Raw genomic sequence first — 26541 nt, 5'->3', positions numbered from 1 at the left:
CCCGGGCACGTAGGCCTTCCGTGGCAGCAGGAAGGCTCCAGGAGATTCCGGAGGCCTTCAGAACCAGAGCCCGCAGGACCTCCACCCTCAGCCTGCCCCTTCCCTGTGCCACTGAGACTGTTAATCAGGGCCTGGACCACACTTGGGGCTCAGTCCAATGGGAGAGAGACAGTGTTCTTGGAGAGACCAAGGCAAGAGGAACTTGGGGGCCTGGGCTACAAGAAATCTCTCCCCTTCTCTCTCCTGGGCACGTAAGACGGCCCACAGGGGAGGGAGAAGAGAGAGCCCAGCCACCTGTTCTCAGACCTGGCTACATAGAGAATCACCTGGGAGTTCAGGAAATACCGAGGCCCAGCCACACCCCAGACCCTGATGTAGCCAGAGTGGGAAAAGCGCCCCCCAGGTGATTCTAATGCACAGCCAAGGGCGAGGACCACAGCTGGGGACTCACAGTCGCCCTGTTTGAGCCTGTTTTCTCCAGGGAAGGAAATCCGTACCAGCAAGAAGCACCAGGGTGCTGCCGTGGCCAGGAGCACGGGTCCTGGCGTCTAAGAGACCTGAGGCCAAGCCCTGCCTCTGCCCCATTTGAGCTGTGGGATCTCAGGTAAGTTACTTCCCCTCTGAGCCGGTCTCTACACCTGTAAAATGGGGATATCAAGCCTTCGCAGGATCATTTCCAAGGTCCGCAAGGAAGGTGAAGTGCCCTGCGGTGCGACCACGTCCCTTTGTCCAGACATGCTCACGGTGACTGAAGTCAGATAAAAAGCAGTCTCGTGGGCTTCCCTGGTGGCGCGGTGGTTAGGAATCCGTCTGCCAATGCAAGGGACACGGGTTCGAGCCCTGGTCCGGGAAGATCCCACATGCCGCGGAGCAACTAAGCCCGTGCGCCACAACTACCGAGCCTGCGCTCTAGAGCCCACGAGCCACAGCTACTGAGCTCACGCGCCTAGAACCCGTGCTCTGCAACTAGAGAAGCCGCCGCAATGAGAAGCCCGCACACCGCAACAAGGAGCGGCCCCCGCACACCGCAACAAGGAGCGGCCCCCGCTCGCCACAGCTAGAGAGAGCCTGCGCGTAGCAACGAAGACCCGACGCAGCCAAAATTAAATAAATAAATTTATGAAAAAAAAAAAAAAAAAGCAGTCTCGTTACCAAGTCCTTCACCTTTATCTGATGCGACCAAGACTTGGGAAGGGTCCGATGACCCGCCGCCCTGAGGTCACCGTGGGGCACGGGGACAACAGCGTCCCCACCGGTGGTTAGGAATCCGTCTGTCAATGCAAGGGACACGGGTTCGAGCCCTGGTCCGGGAAGATCCCACATGCCGCAGAGCAACTAAGCCCGTGCGCCACAACTACCGAGCCTGCGCTCTAGAGCCCACGAGCCACAGCTACTGAGCTCACGCGCCTAGAACCCGTGCTCTGCAACTAGAGAAGCCGCCGCAATGAGAAGCCCGCACACCGCAACAAGGAGCGGCCCCCGCACACCGCAACAAGGAGCGGCCCCCGCTCGCCACAGCTAGAGAGAGCCTGCGCGTAGCAACGAAGACCCGACGCAGCCAAAATTAAATAAATAAATTTATGAAAAAAAAAAAAAAAAAAAGCAGTCTCGTTACCAAGTCCTTCACCTTTATCTGATGCGACCAAGACTTGGGAAGGGTCCGATGACCCGCCGCCCTGAGGTCACCGTGGGGCACGGGGACCACAGCGTCCCCACCGCGGGAGGCCCTGTCCACCCGGCGCCTTCTCAGCCGTTTCCGTGCATCGCATCCCCTGCGAGCTTGTCAGAAACACAGAAGCTCAGGCTGCACCCCAGCCACCTGACTTGGAACCTGCGTTTGCACCTGATGCCGGAGGAGCCGTGTCACTGAGCTGAGCTTTTAGAGGGCGAGGATGGCCCTGGGCTTGGGTCAGCGAAGCTCTGGATGAAGCTTCCTTCTCGAGGGAAGGCAGGAGCTGCAGCAGGCGTGCGAGCTCCTGGAGGGTGGGGACACCGGCTGAGGAGACCCGTGGCACCTCCTCTGTGCGGGGAGCTGGGAGCCCTGGGGCGGGGCTGCTGGCGGGGCTGCAGGTTACAAGGTCCCCACGTGGGCAGCACGGGCACAGCGCTGGCCTCCACCCTCCTCAATGCCCGCGGCTGCCTTGGGGTGAAGGGAACTGGTGAGCAGCCCCTCGGCCCCCCTCCCCCTCCGGCCCGTCACGGGGACAGTTCCCTCTTCCTCAGAGTGACTCAGGCTACGGCTGATCCAATCTTGGCCCCAGAGACCACTCTGAGGTCACCCTCCTGGCAGCCAAGGTCCCTGAGACAGACCGAGGGACAGTTTTTATCCAGCTGTCAACTTCATCTCGACCCTGGCAGTGACTGACTCCCTGCAAGCGGGTTCTGCTGGCCCACGGGCCCCAGGGTGTCTCACTGACCAGCTGGACCCCCTACCTGTGGAGCGGCACTGCGGGGAGAAAGCGTGGACCTGCGAGGAGAGGGCCGGGGCGGGGTGCGGCTGGAAAATGCCCAGCCTGAGTTCCACGGATGAAGCCCGTTAGCTTGCAGGACGCCCACCTCGAACAGCCTCATCTTGAGCTGGAACCAGACTTAGAGCCAAGGGGGACAGAGTGGGACCAGCTCCTGGAAGCCGAGCCTCGACTGGCCAGCCCCTGACCCAGGGTTCCGAAAAGGAAGGCAAGACTCCAAGCCCTTCGCCGCCCCCCACCCTCCCCAGCAAGGCCACTGGAGCCAAGGCCACCATCCCCAGACCTGCCTCTCGGCCCCCGCTCACCCAACAGCCGGCCAAGGGCGGCCTCTCCAGCTGCAAGTGGAGCCCAAAGGCCGTGGAAGGCCTCCAGCTCGGCTCATTATCGGAATTTAATCTGGATTCCAAGAGATCAAGAGGAGCCTGTGGAAAGTGGCTGCCACAGGGGGAGTGATGCTGAGGCCGACCCAAAGCCAGCTAAGCCCCGGCACGCCCAGGGCTTTCCTGGAGCTCAGGCAGAGGCTCGCCAGATGTCCCAGCTCCGAGCTCTGCGCAGCTGGGAGGTCGGTGTCAGGGAGGCCACGGCTCCCTTAGCGGAGGGAGCAGGGGGCCACACAGCAGGGCGGCGGGGGCGGGATCCGGACTCCTCTCGGGGTCAGATGAGCCAAAGGCCTTCTGCTTGAAGAGGATGCGTGGCCCAGGCTGTGGAAATGCAAACAAGCACTCCACCTCCAAGCAAGCTTAGGCCTCCATCCCCATCAGAAACTGCGAAATTAAGGGATTTAGCATAGAGGGCAAAGGCAGTGCCACCACCCAGACCTGGAGCCCTTCATTTTCCTAAGCAGGTCTCTGCATTCCCAGGGATGGTGGTGGTGATGGTGGCAGTGATGGTGATGATTCTAATAGCTGGTAAACCTTTACTGAGCGCTTACTATGTTCTAAGTAAGTATGTTAATTCCCTTTATCCTCACCACAGCCCTGGGAGATAGATTCAGTTATTATCCCCATTGTACAGAGGAGGAAACTGAGGCTCTGAGGGGTTACTACTTCCCAAGGTCACACTGGTACGTAATGTCGGGATGCGAATCTACAATCTCGAAAGCTGGGTTATCCCACCTAGGGAATAACATAATAGGATCATTTTGCTTCTGGACTCAAAAACAGAACCTACCCAGAAAAAAAAATCGGTAATTTTTTGGAAAAAATGTTAACCTTTTAACTCTTGGAGAATGAGGGCCTTGTTTCCTTCTTTCAAGTATAGATAGCGGACTTCCCTGGTGGCGCAGTGGTTGAGAATCCGCCTGCCAAGGCAGGGGACACGGGTTTGGGCCCTGGTCAGGGAAGATCCCACATGCCGCGGGGCAACGAAGCCCGTGCGCCACAACTGCCGAGCCTGCGCTCTAGAGCCCTCGAGACACAACTACTGAAGCCCACGGGCCTAGAGCCTGTGCTCCGCAAGAGAAGCCGCCACAACGAGAAGCCCGCGCACCGCGACGAAGAGCAGCCCCCGCTGGCCGCAACTAGAGAAAGCCCGCGCGCAGCAACGAAGACCCAATGCCGCCAAAAATAAATAAATAAATAATTTTTTTAAAAAAAGTATAGATAGGAAGTTTAGAAATCTAAAGCAAGCAGCCCCTTCCTGCCCTCCTGCTGCTTCTTGGTCCGCTCTCTGCTCTGCTTTATACTTTGCACCTGCCATGTCCTCCCGCGTCTCCTCCTCTGTTTGAATGTGACCTCCTCGAGGGCTCGGACTGGGGTCTGGTCACGTCCACCATCGCCCAGAACAGCAGGTACTCAAACATTTGCTGACGGGGGACTCGGTCTCCCAGCAAAGCCCAAAGCCCCCTGAGGCAGGGATTCCCAACGCTGGCCTGAGCGTCCCCAGAGATGGCCAGGGGCCAAGCTGCTCTTCAGGGCAACCTGCCATGCCGGCCACAGAGCCACTGACAGCTGTCCTGTCCCGCCTGTCCCTCTTCCAACCGCAGTGACTCAGGCCTTCTCCCCTCCCAGGGCGTCTGGATCCACCCCATGGCGCTAAGGCAGGGCCGAGGAGGCAGCCACTTCAAACTGTTACGGGGCCGGTGCCCACGAAGTCAGCAAGCAGGTTGACATAGGCAGGAGGATGAGGCGCTGCCGGCAGGCGCTAGGGAAGCCAAAGGCTTGGGTTTCTTCCAAGTGAGGGCCCAGTGGCTCACACCCACCCCAGCATCATCACCTCCGCTCTGTCCTCCTAACAAACATGCTTGTCTCCACCTTAGGACGGTGGCCCTTGCGGTTCCCCTGAGATACTCTCCCCGCACCCCATTCCAGATGCTTCTAGCCCTTCAAATATCCCCAGCTCAACAGGCCTTCAAGGACCACCGTCACCTTACCTGGCTGGGGGGGGCCTATTTACTTGCTTATTTGTTGACTGCCCGTCCTCACCCCCTGTTATGGTTGGAATTGTGTCTCCTAAAAAGATGCGCTCAAGTCCCACCACTGGTGTCTCTGAATGTGACCTTATTTGGAATTAGGGTCTTTATGACTATAATTAGTTACGTAATGAAAAGTCATGCTGGGGCAGGGCGGCCCCTAAGCCAGGATGACTGGTCTCCTTATCAGAAGAGGAGAGAGGCACACAGAGAGGATGCCAGAGCCGTGTCACAACGGAGGTGGAGATGGGTGCGGCGCAGCTGAGGGCCAGGAACGCGGTCGACGGCCAGCACCAGAAGCTGGAAGAGGCAGGAAGGATCTTCCCCTGCAAATTTCAGAAGGAGCACAGCCCTGCTGACACCCTGATTTCAGGCCTCCAGGCCCCAGCACTGTGAGAGAGCACATCTCTATTGTTTCAAGCCACCCGGTGTGTGGTGCTTCGTGAGGGCAGGAAACCGGTACACCCCTCACACAGAGGTGAGACGAGGTCCCTGCCCCCGTGAGCCGGGCTGGTTTATCCCAGCTGTTTAGCAGCAGTGGTTGAATAAGCAAACGGCTGGGCTCCCACGGGTCTCTCCAAATGCAGTGGCCTCTGCGCAGCCCGCCCGCACCGCGAGGGAGGTACGTGCACGCCACGCCCGTCTCGCCCGTTGCTGGGTCTCCGCTGCTCTTCCCAGCGCGTGGCGTGGAGCGGGCGCGCACGGCAGGCGTGGGGTCGAGGGGTGGGGCGCCCCTCGCGTCAAGGGCGGGGCCTGAGGACGCTCCAGTCACGGAGCAAGCTCCCACGCACGTGAGGGAGGGGCCCACATCAGCAGCATCCCAGCTGACCCCAGAGCCCACCGGCCAGGGAGGGCGAATGCCTTCCTGCGTGGAGAAATTGGGGGAAGAGCTGCACAGGTGACGCCAGCCAACCCTTCCTGTCCTGCTCAGCCAAAGCCCATCGGGGCAGCTACATTCCTGAGGTTAAACCTCTGGATGGAGGTTTCTGAGGCAGGTTTGGGGAGCCTGCCAGGAGGCCCTGGGGTGTGAGCAGGGCTTGGCTTTTGCACAAGTGGACCGATCGAGTGCTACTGACAAATAGCCTCTGGGTACCTGCCTCGCCCCCAGTTAGTCAGCCTTCACGAGAAAAAAGTCAAACATGTGCTCTTGTTCAAGAGTCCCGGGGGATCTGTCAGAGTACAGAGCAAACATATGTTACCCTGGGGGACTGAACTCAACGCTTCTTGTTGAAATTGGGCCTGGGGGCCAGGGTCCAGCCCATCAGGGTGAAGAGGGGCGCCTGAGTGCCTTTAGTAAGATTCGGGGGTGACTGCCAAGGCTGTCTGCTGCCCGTCCCCCCTTCCGAGCCACACCCGCATTCCAGAAAGGTACCATCCCCTCAGGGAGGGTCTGCCATCCAAATTTAACCCACACTGAGGTGCCATGTGTCACCCATCAGACAGACGAAGATCAAAACCGTCCAATAAGAGCCCATGCTGGGGGGCACATGGGGCCACAGGCCCCCTCTGCGTGGCTGGCAGAAGCATAAATTGATACAACCTCCAAAGGGAGCAGTTCAGCAAAATCTATCAGTCACCAATGTATGCGCCCCCGGACCCCACAATTCTATTTCTAGAACTATACCCGACTGATAGACAAGCACACGTGTTATACGCCCCACCCACACCCTCTATAATTCGGAAAAATTGAGAAGCCACCTTGCGCACGCAGGAAACTGGCTAAATACCTTAGAGCACAACCCACACGACTGGAGACGTGTGGTGATGAAAAGAACAAGGATGCCCCCCGGGAAGGGACATGGAAGGATGGTCAAGGTTTAGTGACGGAAGCAGGTGCAGGAGAGACTCTACGACGAGATACCATTTGTGAAAAGACTTAAACGCACACCTATTTGCTGATTTGAGACAACGCAAGAAACTGGGGGCACAGGCAGTTAACGAAGGCAAAACACTGGAAACACTCAAGAAACGCTTGGTTTTCTTAGCATTTAAGAGGACCTTCCAAATGACAGTGCTCGCCAAGCCAGGCGCGGAGAGTCGCTACGTCCCCAAATGTGCTACGAGGTCCCCTTTCCCGCTGAAGACGCTAGGAGAGCCCAGCAGGAGGGGGCGTCCACGCCACCTTTCTTCCGTTATGAGGAGTGGCAGGCACTGCCAGTGGGAGCAGAAGTCCAACAGCCCGCAATGTCCACAACTCCAGCCACCAGGCAGCACCACCTCGGGACTGCAGGATGTCCCTGTCAGAAGTTCCAGCCCACTCTCTCGGCCTTCTCACCTCTCAGAGGACTTTGAAACGAAACGGAAGGGTCTCAAGAAATTAAAGTCCTTCAACACAAGCTTTTGGTCCCTGACCTCAAGACTCCTGGAAGGCTGCGAGTTCTCTGCCTGTTTATTTCTGATTTGGGGATTTTTATCCCCTAGCATTTCATTACAAATGGCCACTTTCGTCGGTGGCCTGACATCACATGCTGGGTTTCAGTGATGAATGGGAGAGAGGCAGACCGTCAAAAACGCTTCTTCCTCTCCCTCGTCCCCCTAGACACGGGCTGACCCAGACTACCCATGATTACCCACGGGGGCCACCCAATCCCAGGCTCACCTGGCTGTCCCCTATTCCTAACTTGCTCTGCTGACGGTGATAGTTTTAAGAGGTGGAGACATACACCATACACCATCTCTAAAAAAAGATACTCCCTACAGGGCCTGGCACGAGGCTGGTGCTCCACGGGCGGGAGCAGTCGCGACCAGGCTCGTCGCATCCTCTAGCCACCAGCTCCTCTGTAGCTGAAGAAGCTCAGGACCTCTCCCAGGCACCGGTACAGCACCCACCTGCCCAAGTGCTCCTGCAGCACCTGGTAAACGCTGATCCGGAATGTCTCGTTACTGAAGTGTTCCCGGATGTGGTCCTTGTAGATCCGGAATTCGGCTGCAGTCACCGCTTCCCCTTCTGGGATCTTGGAAAGATCAAACCGGAACTCCCGGTGGTGGTAGCGTGGTTGGAAGAACTCTTTGTCGTGTTCCACTGGAAAGGGGAGAAAACACACATCGGCACCAAAAGCTCATTAGTGACTGGGTTTCACTCTCCCAGCTCAAGAGTCCAAGCATCTTGCCTCAGCTCGACAGAGACTTGCCCAGAGCTGGTGACCCCTGGTGATGGCTGCCCGTCCCAGGCTGATCTGCAGCAGAGACTACAGGTCACAGGCTCAGACCCCGCGGTCACCTTGGACAATAAGAACAATGAACTCTGCAGCAACTTGCCGGGGAGAGTGGGGTGCCGACCAAGTCATCCCAGAGGCCCTGGACAGGCTTGGGTTCCGGGGACTCAGGCCTGGGCGCAAATCCAGACTCAGCCACTACCTAGAGCTGGGTGGGCTTGGCCATGTGCCAGGTAAGCTATCCAGACCTCAGTTTCCTTATCTGAAAAATGGGAATAATAATCCTCCTTCATGGGTTGTTGTGAGAGTGAAGTGATCCAATTCACATAAATAGTTTAACCACTGGAAGGGCTGGATAGCTGTGAGCTACAGTGTAAACATCACCCTTACTGTGCCTATCGTGGGTTACCTTAGGCCAGTGGTACCCAGCCCTGGCTGCGTGTGAGAATCACCATGGGAACTCTGAGGAAACGCTGATGCCCTAGCCCAGCGGGGGCGGGTAAATGTTTAATAACTGGCTCTCTAGGACCCGATCTGTGGTGTTCGCCAATTTTCATCTGGGAAGATTTCAAGCGACCAAAGTGAAGTCACTGAGGGCAGTGGTGAGCAGACTGGCACAAAGTGGGCTCCGGCACCCCCTGCCCCTCTCAGAGCCAAATGAATCACTAGCTTTGGGGAGGGGGCCCAGAAACCTGTACTTTTTAAAGCACCCCAGGTGTCTCTAATAGCAGCCAGGGTTTACAAGCACAGCCTTAGACAAAAAGCAGAAACAGAGGCGAATGGCAGGGTCTTGGCAGGGAGAGTGGGGAGTTTGGAAAAGGACTTCGGGACCAAACAAGGTAAAGGGACCCAGCCCTTCTCCCTTATACTGGCAGTGATACTAGACTAAGCCATTACGTCCACCTCATGGACGGCGAACACCAAGGTGGATATAAGTCCAAGAACAACGCTTCTGGGAGTGGGCCCCTGGTTCCCAAGGATCACGCATCCTTTGGACTAGCAGCAGCAAAGAAGCTGAGCACCATCGGCGTTGCAAAGATGCAGGATGGCCAAGCCCAGGTGGGCCTGCAGCATGTGCACATGCCCTTCATTTCCTGGGAGACGCAGCCCAGTCTCCACTTCCTGCCTCGGGGGTGGGGAACCGGAGAGACAGGGAGGGAGAGTGCAGCCAGCTTGGCCAGAAGGGAGGAGGAACATGACCAGCGAGAGCTTCTCGAGCTTCTTCGGCTTTCTGAGCTTGAAAGCCCTCAGGCCGGGGGGGTTAGGGCTGCCACAGCTACGAGCAGGACAGGAATGCGTGAATGCCTTTGAGGAAGGAGGTTCACGGCACTGGCAGCCCAAAGGCCCTTTAAAAACCAAACATCTGTTTTAAACCTTAACAATATGACTGGCCCAGGGCACTTCCACTTTGATTTATGGAGAAGATGAGGATGCAGGGTCTACTGTGGCAGCCTCTACGAAGTGCCACCCACTGGGAATCAAGTGAGCCTCGGGAGGGGACCCCAGGGTAAGGGGGCCTCTGTCACCAGGGAGACGCCCCGGGCCAGTCTTGGTCACCCTTCTAGCCCTCACGTCACCCTAGGAGGTGAGCACAGTGCCGCGGTGGTAGGGGCAGGGGTGCGCCTGAGACCCAAGAGGCGAGGCGTGGCCTCCCGCGGGTCGGGGAGCTGGGACTCAAACCCAGGTCCCACCCCACCCGAGGCCTTAACCACACATCTCAGTGGCAGTGCTGACAGCTCAGCAAGGCGAGCTCCTTTGCTTGCCTGTCACAACGTTTTCACGGCATTACAACATACGTGGCGTACGTGCCCAACCGTAGGGGTGCAGGTCAGTGAACTGTCACCGTGAACCCACCAGGGACCCTTCTCCCAGATCAAGAAACAGAACATCCCCGGTGCCCCCTTCCTCTCCCCCCACCTTCTCAAACCAGAGGTTAGTTTTGCTTGTTTCTGAACGTTATAAACAGGGAACAATACAGTATCTATTCTCCTGTGCCAGGCTTCTTTCACTCAACAGCCCTTTGTGCGGTTCATCCATGTTGCTGTGGGCGTTCACTCCTCCTCGTTGCTGTGTAATACTCCACAGTTCGATTACAGCCCTGTTCACGGATCCATCCTGCAGGACGCGGGCATTCGGGTAGCTTCCGGTTTGGGGCTCTGAGAGCAGTGCTGCTGTGCTCATCCGGGCACCCGTGTCTCCGGGGGGCAGGCACACCCAGAAGTGGAGCTGTGCGTGTTCGCTATCGCGCCCAAGCACTTTTAGGTACGGGGGGGCGGGGGTGATGGAAGACGACAAGTCTGTCCTGCCAAAGGCGTGGGCACCGTCTGGGGATGACTCCTGTTCTCCTCTGGTGCTCTTCTGCGGGGGACTCTGGGTGGGGGGCTGAGGGGAGGCGACAACTCCTGGAGAGAATCCCTGCGCCCCGGCGGGCAGCCGGAGGGTGCGCCCCTGCCCCCCCACCCCGAGCCCGCTCGCAGTGAACTCAGCCGCGTCGCCCCCAGCCCCAGCACCCCGCCCAAGCCAAGGTCACCAGAGACCACCCACAACCAAATGGAAAGGACACCCCGTGGTCACCATTTTGCTGGACCCCCAGGTAGCAGCAGCCAACACGTGGCTCCTCCAGCCTCGGCAAACCTTGCCTTCCTGCAGAGCCCCCTTCACTGTGAACGCTTAGCCGTCTCCCGCCCACCCCACCCCATCCTTCTGGCCACTCCTCGAAACACCCCCTTAGATATTTCCATTTACGGGAGTTGACATGCAGCTAAGGACCATCGGGAGCGGCCCCCCCCATGCTGACCGACTACACAGATACAGTCTCCATTTCCAACCATCTTCCCTTCTCCCCCAGCGGAGCCAAACCCCCAAAGGCCAGGAAGAACCCCTGAGGTGTGCGACGCTTCAGTATTCAGCGAGCAAGCCTGCTTCGCGCCATCGTGCACAGGAGCCTCGGGTACAGTGCCCGGGCCTCAGCGAGACCCCGACAGACCCCGGTCCCCCTGCTCCCAGCGCGGGGACAGACCACGCCTCGCCACAGCTCCTACTGGCAAACACAGCCGTCAACCCAAGCAGAGAATGGGACAGTGGACCCCCAATTTACAAATGAAGATGGCTGAAGAGCCCAGAAGTGCAAAAAGGCACGTGCTCCGTGACGGTTCTCGAGTGAATTTCTTTCATTAATCATTTTAAGACAATGAGAGGCATGAACCTTGTCATTATTCTGTGCTTCCTGAAACCTACATAATCTTGTGATTTATCAAAGAAAAAACAGGCATTTTTTAAACGAAGAGCAGCGACTAATTCAAAGTTCAAAGCAAATCCCAGATCTCCTCTTCCCAAGGTTTCCATTTTATAAGGAAACCGCTCCACCGTGTGGAATCTACACCATTTCAGTCTCAGGGATCAAGATGGCTTAACAGTCACCACTAAAGCAGGTGGAAACATGCATGTATTTTAGGGAGAAAACTGTCTTCACACTTTGTTGTTAAATGACTGTAGTTGATTTACCCAAGACTCGAGTTTTAAATGTCTAGAGTTGATATCTCCCCGAGCCCATTAAGAAAAGCAACCTAAGGAAACCCAGAACCTAGGAAACCAGCTTTTTCTCCCACTGTCCTTTATATTCTAGAACACCACTGACTGATAGAATTCACAGGAATGAACAAAGGACTTTCATCTTCAAAAGATTAAAAAAGTCCAAACCCCTGAGACCAAAAGCTAAGTCCAAAGAAAAGAGATTCCAGAAAAACCATCCTGACAGAAACCAGCTTCACGACTGTCCCCAAAGCCGATTCTGGTGTCCTTCTTTTACAAAAGCCTGAAATAATAACCCCAAAGCTGGCCCTGGGAGGGCAAATTTTGGGCTGGAGGGTGCCAATAAAGGGTAGAGGCAGGTGGAACAGGAGGCCACCGACCTGGGTATCCCCTCTCATGACCCTCTGACACGTCAGGCAAGACCTCTGCCCCACATACAGGTCAAGCCTGATCCCCAAGCATCACCCAAGAGCGTTTGCCCTCTTCTCAGCACCTAGGGTTTCTCTTCCCATTTACAGTCACACGATACGAACAAGTGTGCCCCTCCCTAAGTTAGGGTCCTCTGCACAAGTGGATTACGATAACCAAAGGCAGCTTGCCATGCAGACTTGCAGAGGGCAGCAGGCATTTAAAGGGTACCTAAGCGGGGCTTCCCTGGTGGCGCAGTGGTTAAGAATCCGCCTGCCAGTGCAGGGGACACGGGTTCGAGCCCTGGTCCGGGGAGACCCCACATGCCGCGGAGCAACTAAGCCTGTGCGCCACAACTGCTGAGCCTGTCTTCTAGAGCCCGTGAGCCACAACTACTGAGCCCACGTGCTGCAACTACTGAAGCCCGCGCACCTAGAGCCTGTGCTCCGCAACAAGAGAAGCCACCGCAATGAGAAGCCCGCGCGCCGCAACCAAGAGTAGCCCCTGCTCTCCACAACTAGAGGAAGCCCGCGAGCGCCAACGAAGACCCAACGCAGCCAAAAATAAATAAAATTTAAAAATAAATAAATAAAGGGTACCTAGGTGGAGGTTTCCAGAGCCATGCTTTACAGAACTGTATTTAACACCCTAAAAATTAGGGGTATGCCCCCCCCCGATATACACATACTGATGTGCAGACATAATAATACACAAAGATAAATGAATACAATAAATTCTTATACACATGAGAAAAGAGATATAGAAGATGCAATATTTCTCCTGCTCCCTCAGGGTTCATTTCGTGCTGAGGCACAGCTCACTGTGATGTCACCAGTAGGTGCCACGTTCATCTCTTTGTCTTGGAGAGCTTCATCGTGGCTATTGCAATCAAGGCAAATGGTCCCAAGGGAGCCGCCATCTTGTCCCATGACCTACTTCTCCAGAGTTGCGGGATGGGCGGGAACAAGCCCCAAGCTGGGCCAAACACAAGATTTCTTTTATTTTTACTGGCACCTGGTGGGAAAGAGCCCCGTTTGTTTTCTCTGCCTTAAACCCTAAGGATGTAATGTGGCACTCTGGGAAGCCACACACCACCGCCGTGCAGAAGAAAGCTGGCCGGTGAGAAAGAAGATTCCAGGCAAAGAGGACAGAGCTCAGAATTAAGGGGGAAGCCTTCCAGGCTCGATCCCCTGGCCTGGTGGTCCCCATCCTTCCTGAAGTTTGAGGTTTCAGTTCTTCTAATTTGTGAGTCACGTGGAGACCCTTCAGACAAGTCCCGTGTAAGCTAATTAGAGTCAGGTTGCTGTCCTTTGCAACCAAGGCAGTTCTGAGCAAAACAATCGAGCCCAATTATATACACACCCAGAAATGGATGGGCAGGAAACACACCCAGGTAATAGTGGGGATGTCCAGGTGACCATTTGCCGTGAAAGCTGCTTTCTTCAGACGTGGATAATTTCCAAGTATAAGGTGACCCCCTGACCGAGCTCTGGGAACAGGGGCAACGACGTCTCGGTCATGAGCCTCCAGTGCCCCGCACAGCCTGATGCTTAGTAGGGCTCCATTAGTCTATTGGATTCAATATATTACTTCGTGTAATCCTCTTCTAGTCTTTAAGTCAACTATTTTATTGATAACATACATGCAGTAAAGCACACGGATCCTACGTGTTCATGAAGTTTGGTGAAATTGCTCAATGCAGACGCACCCAGAGCAGGACACGGCACATTCGTCACTAGCACCAAAGACACCCCCCCGGGCCCCTCCCAAACACCGGCCCCTTGCTCACCCCCAAAGGTTACCACCACCCGAACACCCAACACCACAGACTCACTCTGCCTGCCTGGGGCTTCGCCTTCTGCCTCTGCTTCCTCCACCTAACTGTGTCCGCGCGCACCCTCTGTGGCCACGCGGAGTGGTAATTCACTCATTTCCACTGCTGTATTGGACCCCATTGTATGAAGAGGCCACTGCTGATTCCCCTAGGGGCATCGGGGGAGTTTCCAGTTTGGGACTATTACAAATCGGGCTACAATGAACATCCTTCCTTTTGGTGAACACAATTCTATTGGGTAAACACCTTGAAGCAGGATTGGGAATGGACAGAAGTCAAAGACCGGTCAAGGGCAAGCGTTCTGAAGAGAGGGAAATCGAGAAGGGCTACCCAGTGCTGGCTAGGAAAGCCTCGTGGGCAATAATGCCAGTGGTGGATATAAGCACAGGAGGAAGAACTCCACAGGTGAAGTAGCAGGGGAGAAAACACGCGTAGAGGCAGAAAGCTAAACCTGAGGTGACCTGTGGGAAATCCAAGTGGGAAGTCTGACTGGACGATTGAATGTCCAGTTGGGGGCTGGATTGCACTTGTACATCTAGTTTTGTGGGGAAAATGCACATCCAATGAGAAAGGTGGGCACCGCCTCGGACCACTACTGGGGGGCCGTGTGGGAGGTGGAAAACACGGCCACCGCAAGACCTCGGTCCAGGGAAAGGAGCAGGACCAGAGACAGGCAAGATAAGGTGACCGGATGGTAGCCAGAGTCAGATAACAGGGATATAGGGAGACCACGCACGGGGTTTGATCGTCGGCTGCTTAGAGACCCCAGGAAGTGGTAATGGTGGAGACAGCCGTGCAGAAAAGGCAAAGAGAGCAAGACCATGGCCAGCGGCAGAGGACAGACATTTGCATCGTGGAGCGGGGACTGTCAGCCCGTACAAAGCTGCCTTCATTCCCTCCTTGAGCCGGTCTCCCGGCCAGGGCTAGGAAGACCTGATAAATAGTAGTAAGCAAGTTAATGGCCCAGCTGTTCCTTCCAAAATTTCATGGTTTTTAGAAAAAGCTTAGTTAACTTTCCAGACCATGCGGTCCTCTCACTGTCCCCAAAAGATGCCGCCAAACTATGAGAGAGGACTAAATATTTTATAAGCAAAGTGACACTTTCCAAGTAAAAACTGCAAGTCCAGCATTAGAAGTCTGCTCTTTACTCAGCGTCCGGTTTCCCTGAGCTCAGACTGCACCATGAGCTCCAGTTGTGGGCTGGGGGCAGACCCCCGAATGCCTTTCACGAGGCTCTGAGAACCAACCAAAGTCCAAAACATAACCAGAAACTGGAGCTGAGTTTTCAAAGACCCTTGACTTCTTAGGATCCTGTGGCCCAGCATCCCCCTACCCTGATTTCACTCTGAAACTTTCACCCCAGGCTCCTTCCTGTCCTACGGGGATACAATTCATCCAGAAGGTTCTGGCACACGCCAGAATTCACTGGAGCTGATGTGATCAAGGCTGCTGTCACTCGGCAATTTATGGCTCTGCAGCTTCAGGGATGTGAAATTTGATGATGGCTCTTCATTCATTCCAAGATTTACACGGCAAGATTAAGGAGCTTGAAAAAGCCGCCAGAGGCATGCCATAAATTGGGAGTCCTAGAGAACTGAAGAGACATACCAACGACCCCAACAGGAAAATGTTCTCTTAATAACATGAGCATTGATACACCGTGCTGCTCTTACAGAGGAAGGGAGACGGTCCTAAACAGAGAAGAGGAAAACTGCATCAAAGTCTAACATGATAAACACTGCCAAGAAAATATTTCGGTGTCTCCTCACCCCTACTGTATTCATTCTACAAGTATTTCTTGACTGTCCGCTCTGGGGGAAAGAGCCCTCTGTTGACCTGCTAGAGGTGAGAGGTGGATAAAAGCTCACTTGGACTGCAGCTCTGTCACCTACCCAACCCCTGAGCTAGGTAACAGCCACCGTTTTAAATTTTTATTTTTAATTGTGGTAAAAACACACACATAACATAAAATCTGCCGTCTTAACCATTTTAAAGTGTACGGTTCGGTCGCATTAAGTCCATTCACATGGCTGTGCAAGCAATACGCAGAACTCTTTTACTCTTGCAAAGCTGAAACTCTGGCCCCATTACACACCTCCCCATTCTGCACCCACCCCATCCCCTGGCAACCACCAGTCCACTTTCGGTCTCTATGACTTTGACAGCTCTCTGTACCTCGTACAGTGGAATCACACATTATTTATCCTCTTGTGGCTGGCTTATTTCACTGTGCCCAATGTCTTCCAGGTTCATCTGTGTTGTAGCATGCTTCAGAATTGGTTTCATTTTCAAGGCTGAATAATATTCCATGGTGTGGATACCCTACGTCTTGTTTATCCAGTCATCTGTCAGGGAACACTTGGCTTGCTTCCACCTTTTGGCTCTTGTGAATAATGCAGCTACAGATACGGGTGTGCAAATCTCTCTTTGAAACCCTGCTTTCCATCCTTTTGGATATATGCCCAGAAATGGAATTCCTGGATCATATGGTACTTCTACTTTTAATTTTTTGAGGACTTATCATACTGTTTTCCATAGAGGCTGTACCATTTTACATTCCCACCAACAGCACACAGAAGTTCCAATTGGTCCACATTCTCTCACCCCAACACTTGTTATTTTCTGACGATTTGTTTTGTTTTGATAGCAGCCATCCTAACGATATGAGGAGGACGGGTACCATTATCAAAGCCCTCCCACTGGCCTGGATACCACATCACATGTGTCACACACACATCATTTCCTCGAATCCTTATAAAACCCCCACTCAGAAGTAAGCACGTGCATCGTGTCCATTCTACAGATGAGGACACTGAGGCTCAGAGAGGTAAAGTCATTTGCCCACGGCCACACAGCTGGTCTGAATGCTTCACCACTTGGCCACACTCTCTCCCTCATGCCGGGAGCCACCACCAACCTCTTAGCCATGGAGACAATTAAATAAAGACATCCCTGAAGTACACACCAAGCTCTCAGCACGCACGACGCAGTCACAACATTAATCTCCTTAAAAGCTAAACTCAGAGAGCGAGGACCCTGCATCCCACCCAGGTCCCTCTCTGGTTTGTAAATGTTGCTCCTGCTGGTGCTAGAGTCACCCCGAGGGAGGCCGACCGACCGCTTGAAGGTGGTGTAGCCTTAACCCGTCTCCCCATCCTCCCTCCCCAGCCCCCCAAATCAGGGGCTGGGGTCCCGGGAGGGGCCCCGCCCGGCAGAGGGCACACAAGCGGCATTGTCTCCCCTGAACTGCCGCTTCAACTCTCGAACTTTCCACCAAATGCTTTGGCTGCCAGCGAGACCACCTGGAGCCCCAGCGCCGGGCGCTCCGAGAGGGTCTTCGGAGACACTACCTCCTTGTTAGACGCAGGGGGCCGCGTCCCGAGCCGCGGGTGCGGAGGCGAGCCCGCTGGCGGCCAGGCGCTTTGTCATAAGCGTGGCAGCCTCGCAGATGTGGAGGGGGTGGAGCAGAGAATTGCTGCCCCGCGAGATTAAACACCCCAGCGTCAACATGTGTGCGCTGTTGCCTGAACAATGTTATCATTGTGAATTGAATGGACCAAAGGGTTTAGGGGATGGGGCGGGGAGACGGAGAAAAGATGGGTTTAATTATCTCTAGGGCCAAAGCCAGTTGTTTGCCTAAAAAGCCCCAGACGCTGGTAGAGCTGAAAAGAAAAACAGGCTGTGAGCTTACATCAACCTTTCCGCCATAAATCGAGGCAGCCATCCTTCACCCAGGGATACCCCGTCTCCCCAGAGAGGGGGAACCCAGCCCTCAGGGACCTCTGGGTCCCCACCCCATCCTTAGCTAATTGAAAATGAGGGGAAAGAATGGAAACGAGTTACTATTTCAGCTAAACTAGTGATTCTTAGCCAGGGGCAATTTTGTCCTCCCCTCCCCTCCCCAGGGGCTCTTGGGCAATGCCTGCATTCCTTTTTGTTTGTCACAGCTTAGGGAGCGTGTGCTACTGGCGTCTGGTGGGTAATGGCCAAGACACTGCTAAACATCCTACAGTGCACAGGACAGCCCCCGACTACAGGGGGTGGTCCAGCCTCAACTGTCAGCCACGCTGAGCTGAGAATCCGGGAGCTAACAGACACACAAGCCTCATGAGAGCCAGGCGGTTTCGGTCCCACCTGGGCTCTCAGTCGGCTGGGTGGGACCCCAGGCTCCGTGGGCCTCAGTTCTTCCCTCAGTAACAAAGGAATGGATTTAATTGGTCTGAAGTCTCCTTTCACTTCTGTTAGGTTGTACCATAAAAAGTTGTGAAATTTCCACCAATTTTGACCTATATGTAGTTCAACCTAAACTTGAATTCTACATCTGCACGGTCCAGTATGGCAGCCACTAACCGCATGTGTCTACTGAGCACTTGAAATGTGGCCGGGTGTGGCAGTGTTTACGTTTATTTCAGCGTCATCAGTTTAAATGTGCCCAGGGGCGCCTGTACTGGACGGCAGATACAGAACATTTCCATCATCGGGGAACGTGCTATTGGACAGCGCTGCTCTGTTTCTGATAACAGCATGACGACATAAAGAGCTTATCACAAACCAGGGTCCAAATACGTGTTCTCAGAGAGACGGGGAGGTTCTTCCTCAAAAACAGGTTCCCAGTGTGAGAAATTCCATGGAAGTAGGGAGAACTTAATCCCGGAGCCGTGGGAGAGGCCTGGGACGGACGCTGGTGGCCCCTGGGCTCTCGGTTCCATCTGTAAAACAGGAATGACGACCCCTGCCCGAGTCACAGGGCCACCTGGGAGTTTGTCACTTAACTGAGTGACGTCAGGCTGGGTAACCATCAGACCCAACAAGTTCAGGGGCTCTGCTTCAGGCCCACCGGCGCCAAGACCCCTTCCCCTCAGCTGAGCCGGGCCGTTCACTCCCTCCCCTCCCAGTCGCCCCTCCCCATTCATTTCCTTCCTAGGGCTTAAGGAAGTGACTGATTGGCCCATTGACCTGTTTATTAACCATCTTCTTTTCTAGGTTTTAACTCCCAGAGTAAGACCTGAGAGAAGGCAGGTACAGAACGTAAGAGGCTTGAACGTGGAGCCAGGATGGGTGGGGGGGCGGGGAGAGTCCCGGCCCTGCCACCCACGGGGCGCTTGGGCAAGTTACTTCTCATCTGTCAAATGCGAGGATGAGAATAACACTCGCTTCACTGGGTCGGTGTAGGATTAAAACAGACCAGGGATCCTCAAGCTTCGGCGTGCTCCAGAATCACCCGGGAGCCTGTTAAAACACAGACCACTGTGGACTTCCCTGGTGGCGCAGTGGTTAAGAATCTGCCTGCTAATGTAGGGGACACGGGTTCGAGCCCTGGTCCGGGAGGATCCCACATGCCGCGGAGCAACGAAGCCCGCGTGCCACAACTACTAAGCCTGCGCTCTAGAGCCCGTGTGCCACAACGACTGAGCCCACGTGCCACAACTACTGAAGCCTGCACGCCTAGAGCCCATGCTCCGCAAGGAGAGGAGCCACCGCAGTGAGAGGCCCGCGCACCGCGACGAAGAGTGGCCCCCGCTCGCCGCAACCAGAGAAAGCCCGCGCGCAGCAACGAAGACCCAATGCAGCCAAAAATAAATAAATAAATAAAATTTAAAAAACCACACAGACCACTGGACCGACTCCCAGTATTTGTAACATGGGAGATCTGGGGTGGGGCCCAAGAACTTGCACTTCTAACAGTTTGTCAGGAGATTACCGATGCCGCCGGTCCAGGGACCCCACTTTGAGAACCGCCAGAATAGAGCCCGTCCGTGGAGTCCTTGGTGTGCAGAAAAGTCTTGAACGATGTCAGCTCTGATTATTTTGTTGTTCTCCACTGTTCCATCCACCATACTCACTTGCCTGGCACTTGGCAGGTTCTCAAGTATCTCAGTGAACAATCTTTGGAAACTTTCCCCCCGGGTTCCCTTAGGAGGGCAGAAAAGCCCCTCTCGGTCTCACTCAGCTCTAGAAGCAGCAGAGAATTGGGGTTGAGATGGGGCCCTATGGCCTGGGTTCAGACTCGGACTCTGCCAATCACCAGCAGTGACTCAGGACAAGTTAACCCATCTCTGGGAGGCTTAGCTTCCCCTTCAATAAAATGGGGACATGAAGAGGTCCCCAGTTATGGGACCGTCATGAGAATTCAAGAAGACAGAGGCCAGCGATCATGGGACATGACAAGGACAAGCGCCAGACCACAGCAGGCCCCGGGAGCGGCCGGGGGTGGGAGAGGCAGTGCGGCACCCATGCGCCCCTCCCCAGGACAGGAGGGTGCCTGCTCAGACCTTCCCCCAAAGCAGCCAGAGACTCCTGGGTCAGCTGGGCAGGCACAGCTGGTTTAAGGTATTTTAGAAGCAAATCAAATCAAATGAGAATTTATAATCCTTCCTGAGGTCTGGGTTCCATCAACCTAAACTCATTAGGCCAGAGCAGTGCAGGTGCAGCTAAGGAAGAGATTGTTGTGTGTTTCCTTCATCTCCCTTTCACAATAAGAGTCTTCTCTAAACCCCATACTCGGAGCAAAACACTCATCACAGAGGCATCAGCGTCCACTTCTGCAAATAGGACTGTAAAGAGATGTGCAGAAGCTGCCCCCGGGGCTTGCAGGGGAAGAGTTTGGTGGAAACCAGCAAACTTCAAGACCCTCATTCATTTCACGCTCACATTGCAACAAACTGAACTTGACTTCCCAAGCTGAACTATCAAAACACCCTTAAAACTGCATTTTTGTCCCTTGAACCTATTTCTGGTAAGTGAAGGAGAATCCGAGGTCAAACCAAACAATGGTTCTGCAATTACAGTTTGGATTCTCTGTTGAATGTAACCGGCCGAGCGGCAAATAGATTTGCAAAGTGAGTCTCCCCTGGTTTACGTGAAACAGGTCTAAGTGGGGTCATCTTTCCAAATAATTGGAAATGGTTGGTAGTGATTTAAGGGAACACTTGTACAATTAAATGGATACAGTTTTAAAACAGGCAACACTAGCCTATGGCGTTAGAAGACAGGATGGCAGTCGCCCTTGGGTGAGGCTGTGAGGGGGCTTCTGGCAGCTGGTCACGTTCTGTTTCTTGATCTGGGCACTGGTACCTGGGTGTGTTCACTTTGTGGAAATTCCTAACTGTTCTAGATTCGGGCACTGTTCTGTACACAAGTTAAACTTCAATAAACAGTTTTATTAGCAATATGTATTGGCTGGCTTTATCCATCTCCAGTTGTACTCAAGAAGTATCTGTCACCTTAGTCCCCCTATGGTAAGAGGTACAATTTCATACCAGCTGTTCGGGGAAAAGATACTAACACCTTTATCAATTTTAAGACACCTTGGTTTCAGAAGCATCAATAATCAAAGAAATGGGATATTATGCCTAAAGCACCTAATTGGGAAACGTGTATGTGGCATCCTACTGCCCTGACCTATGACCCTCCCGTTAGCAAGGCTGTTTATTCACCTGCTCCAAACCCATCCTTCAAGCCTGAGGAGCAGCTCGGGATCAAGTTTAAGAGGGAGGGCTCAGTAACTGGACCTCCAAATTCAAGTACACTTTCTGGGCCAGCTACTTACTTCTCTGTGGTCAGTTTTCCCATCTCTAAAATAAGGAGGATAGTAATAGCTCCCACCTGAAACAGCTGTTATGAGAATTAAATTAGTAATATAGATAAAGAGGATAAAGGGTACTTAGCACATAGTAAGCCCTTCACAAATGTTAGCTACAAAGATTATTATTATTTTTATGGCTAACTTAGCAATAATTAGATCGTATACACACCCCCAACTCCCCAACCCAGCCACAAGGGGCCAAAGGCTGACTCTCAGAAGAAACCTTATTTATGTAGCATGATCTACCTTCTAGACCCAGCCGATTCATGAGTGAACATGTAATTCAAGCTAAGAGTCCCTCCCGAGGAATTTTATTTGGGTGCAGTAGCTCAACCAAGTCATCAAGAACTCAAGTTTCTTCTGTCTTTTTGCTCTGCCATCGCCTGCACATTGATGTTCAGTCCTTAAGCTTGTTGCCTAATGGTCACAAGATGGCTGCCATGGCTCCAAACATCACATCTTCACAGAACCACATTCAAGGTAAGAAAAGGGAGAAAAGGATAGACTGTTCTGTTTGTTCATCTGTCACTCATCAGGAAGCAAAATATTTTTCAGAACCATCTCCCACCCCTTTCTACTCCCAGCAGATTTCCTCTGGTACCTCACTGGTTAGAACACCATCCCCTGTCCATTCCATCCTGCTAGGGAAGCTGGTAAGGCAAGTATGTGGCTAGCCAGAGAGCTGTGACTACAAGTTGCTATGGGTGGCCATCTTTCTCCCAATAGGCAGGGTAGCAGAGGAATCCAGTGGGGCAGAGGTCAGAGGGAAGCTGTTCAGTGAGGGACATGGAGAGAATAACCCCTGGACTCTCTAAGGACATTCTAGTTGCTGTTATGTCCTTTCCCAGGTCTTGGGGATGCATCGATTTCCTATTTATTCTCCTTAAACTAGTCTGAATATATTTTCTTGCCTGCAACCAAAAAATTCTGTTACATATAATTTTGTTCACACCAAACCCACACTGCACAGAAACAACACCTGAAAACACCTTCTACCTCCTTTTCCACTGATCATCTCTTCCAACCAGTGGGCCTAGGGATACACCCAGACCCTCTCACATTGGTCTCTCTTGGAAACAAGCAGAAGTAACCCATGTGCCCAGAACCCACTTGCTGGAAAAAGTTCTTACAGGCTTTCAGAATACAAACAAGGTTCTACCAGGATAGCAGGGCTTCCGTCCAAGTAGCTCTCCACCCTCGGCTCACCAACAATGACACAGATTCTTAACATGCCTTGAGTATCTTGATCTGTTCATCCTCTACCCAGAGGGAAACAGGAGCCACCTGTCCCACAAGCAGAACTCAGACCAAGCCCCACCTGGCCTCTGTCTTCTTCCATGGGACAATGATTCTGACCTTTTCAGATCATTTTCAAGAAGTTTTGCCACTTGTCTAAGGAGATGGTGATAAAATAAAAATAGTTTTCAGCAGGCAACTGGCTGTTGGCCAGAATCCCACGCAGTCTTCAAAGTCAGGGCGAGAGGTATACCTACTCACAGTTTCGAGTTTAAAGAGAAACTGAAGTCTCTCCATGGGCTGCAGAGGGTCTGGTTGAATTAATGCCAACATGCAACCCAACTTCTGCATATATTCACTGCGGCACGCTATTATTTGGAGACTTTGGAAACTAGCTTAGGGTCCCCATTTATCTGGGCATAGTGAAGAGTCGAGTCAAATCCCATGTGCAAATAACTTCTGTAAATCCACCTATACACCACACAGGCAACGACGACAAAGAGGGAGAGAGAAACAACTTAGATTATTTGAATGTGGCTACATAACGAACACTTCCAATGAACTTTCCTTCCCCACGCTTTCCCTCCTGCTGTGTGGGCCAGAAGCCAGTTTCATTCCTTTCCATCCTTTCTTGTAGCAAGATCTGGCCCTGTGAACCAGTCTGGAAACTAGCTTAGGGTCCCCATTTATCTGGGCATAGTGAAGAGTCGAGTCAAATCACATGTGCAAAGACAAAGAGGGTGAGAGAAACAACTTAGATTATTTGAATGTGGCTACATAACGAACACTTCCAATGCACTTTCCTTCCCCACGCTTCCCCTCCTGCTGTGTGGGCCAGAAGCCAGTTTCATTCCTTTCCATCCTTCCTTGTAGCAAGATCTGGCCTTGTGATCCAGTTTGGGCCAGGGGACTTACAGAGAAGTCTTCTAGGGAATGTCTAGGAAGCCAGGAGACAGATAAGCAAGGAGAGCTCTTTGGACCCTTTCCCTTTCTCTTGCCTTGAACGTGAGATTATATGAAGATGTGATATCTGGGGCTGTAGCAGCCATCCTGTAACCGTGAGGTAACAGACATAAGGCATTTGAGGATGGTGAAGGCAAGGGGGAAAGCTCATGGATACCTGGATGATATTACTGAGCTGCTACTCCAAACTTGGAATCACTTTGCAGAAGACTTGCTGTTATGGGAGATATTGACATGTTTTTAATGCTGAAGCCGCTGTTAGGCAGGTATACTGTGACTTAGAACAAGTCCTAAATGAGACATCATTCCTCTCCACAGAAACAAGGAGCAGGCTTTGGGAGGTATATATCTTACAGCACTTCCTGTTCATGAGAGTGGTGCTAGTGTTTAAAAATAGGTATTTTCGGGGACTTCCCTGGCAGTCCAGGGGTTAAGAATCCGCCTCCACTACAGGGGACGCAGGTTCGATCCCTGGTCGGGGAACTAAGAGCCCGCATGCCGCGGGGCAACTAAGCCCGCGAGCCACAACTAGAGAGAAGCCCGCGAGCCCCAGCGAAAGATCCCGTGTGCTGCAACCAAGACTCGATGCAGCCAAAAAATAAATAAATAAATAAATAATTTTTTTTTAAAGGTATTTTGGTATAATATGGCACTAAACTTAAGCCAGCTGTTTCATCTCATGGGCCATGGAAGAAGTGGCAAACTACCCCAATGCTGGAAGAAAAACCAGCAGCAGGGACTTATACAGAGTGTGTGTATCTCCAACATGGCAGCTTCCTAAGGGATTCCAAGGGTAATTTTCACTCTGCCCAATTTCTGTCTGACCCACTGCCCCCACAAAGGCGCAAATGCAGCATCACAGTGTTCTTAAAATGTCCAGGCCTCGTCAAAATCTATAATGGGAGTTGAATAAATAATATAAATACGATTTTTCAAACGTGAAGCTACTTAGGAAACTGCAGGGTCTTAAATGTGAGGACCCAAGTTGGACCTGGAGAGGAACTTAGAGGCGTCCCCAGTGAGGACGAATCAGGACATCAGGCCATAGCCATGTTTACAGAAGGACCTAAAAGAGATTCTGCAGCAGACTGGGCTCCAGAGGCAGTTCCAGGAGCAGCCCCTGTTTACTGAGAGATGGCTGCCATCATCCCATTTAATCCCAGCTGCCCTGGGCCCTAAGCCACACCATATGAGGGGGGAACTGCTATGAACTAAATTGGGTCCCCCAAATTCATGTGTTGAACCCTAACCTCCAACAGGATGGTATTAGGAGGTGGGGTCTTTGGGAGGTGATCAGGTGTAGATGAGGTCATGAAGGGATGGGATTATTGCCCTTATAAAAAGAGGAAGAGACTTGAGCCCTCTCCCCATCATGTGAGGACACAGCAAGAGGGCAGCTGTCTGCAAGCCAGAGAGAACAGAACCCAGCCATGCACACACCTTGATCTCGGACTTCCAGCCTCCAAAACTACGAGAAATAAACGTCTGATGTTTCAGCTACTCAGGAGATGGTATTTCGTTATGGGAGCCCAAGCTGACTAAGACAGAAGCTGGGTCCCAGAGCATTTGAATGTCTTCAGTCACCTGCATGAGGTCACACACCAGTGACCTGGGACTCAAAGCCAGACAGACCTGCTGTCCCCAGAGCTGGGCAAATGACTTGTCACCCCTGAGTCCCAGTTTCCTCACACATAAGAATAAATGTGGAAATCGTGCTATTTGAAGAATGACCGGCATGGGTGGGTCCTCACTTCAGGTGGAGGTCAGTTGCCCATATCAAAAAATGTTGGGCACAGGAAATGCTACTAAGTCTGACATAAACAGAGTTCAGGAAAAAAAAAAAAAAAGAGAGAGAAAAGGGTAAAATTTTACTGTGAAATTTTTATTATTCATTTTTTTAAAGAGTAGGCCAGGGGCTTCCCTGGTGGCGCAGTGGTTGAGAATCCGCCGGCCGATGCAGGGAACGCAGATTCGTGCCCCGGTCCGGGAAGATCCCACATGCCGCGGAGCGGCTGGGCCCGTGAGCCGTGGCCGCTGGGCCTGTGCGTCCGGAGCCTGTGCTCCGCAATGGAAGAGGCCGCAACAGTGAGAGGCCCGTGTACCGCAAAAAAAAAAAAAAAAAAAAAAGAGTAGGCCAGCCCATAGACAAGTGTCTAAATCTGAGGCGCTGTCTGTACCCTAAGCTGGCGGACATACGGAGGGCTAGTCCTGATGATCTGGTGTTTCCTTAAACCTCTGCATGGATAAACACAGATTATAATCAGCAAGAGGTAACTTTCTAGTATAAAAGGACTCATAATAACAAAACCAGCTTCTGGTTTGCCTCGTGCCCAGTCAACAGAGGCCAGCTTCCAGCTTCATCACGGGGCATCCCGGCTAAGGGAGGACCACCCCGACCCAAATCCCACAGCGCTCAGTTGGCGGGACACGTGCCCACGCGGCTCGCATCCCCAGAAGGTGCCAGGCGGTGCATCGCACTCTGCCCCACACGCCAGGGGGAGCTGCACGGAGGACCTGCACAGGCAGGCCACCCCCAGAGTGGTCCGACTGTTGGCCAGGCAAGTGACAGCATTGCTGCCGGCCACTAACGTTACGTATGGAGCACCAGCTGCCACGTGGGCACCATGCTCCGCTCTCCTCCCGCCACCGCGGAGGGGACGGATCCTCACAGCAGCCCAGGTGGCAGGCGCCAACACGAATCCAGAGGAGGATATGGGGACCCAGAGTTTCATAACCTGCCCAAGGTCACAGACCTAACAAGTAGCAGAGGTGGGATTTAGACTCAGGCCCGACCCCAGAGCCAGTCTTAACGACCCACCTGAGACGTTTTAGGACAATTTTTTTAAAAAGACAACATGGGGGCTTCCCTGGTGGCGCAGTGGTTGAGAGTCCCCCTGCCGATGCAGGGGACACGGGTTCGTGCCCCGGTCCGGGAAGGTCCCACATGCCGC

General features: G+C 53.2%; 1 protein-coding gene across 8 annotated transcripts in view; it reads right to left on the bottom strand.

The window, feature by feature from the left end:
• BMP7 (bone morphogenetic protein 7) overlaps positions 1-26541 on the bottom strand; it is a 91861-nt gene that overhangs the window by 51458 nt on the left and 13862 nt on the right. For all 8 annotated transcript variants that reach the window (XM_055090958.1, XM_055090959.1, XM_055090960.1 and 5 more), the window contains exon 2: positions 7708-7900. In XM_055090958.1, the coding sequence (XP_054946933.1) occupies positions 7708-7900 (193 nt within the window). The remainder of the gene's footprint in view (positions 1-7707; positions 7901-26541) is intronic.

This window comes from Physeter macrocephalus, chromosome 14, assembly GCF_002837175.3.
Source record: "Physeter macrocephalus isolate SW-GA chromosome 14, ASM283717v5, whole genome shotgun sequence".
Lineage (NCBI taxonomy): Eukaryota > Metazoa > Chordata > Mammalia > Artiodactyla > Physeteridae > Physeter > Physeter macrocephalus.
The sequence above is the reverse complement of the archived record's forward strand: the minus strand, read 5'-3'. Positions and strand labels throughout refer to the sequence as shown.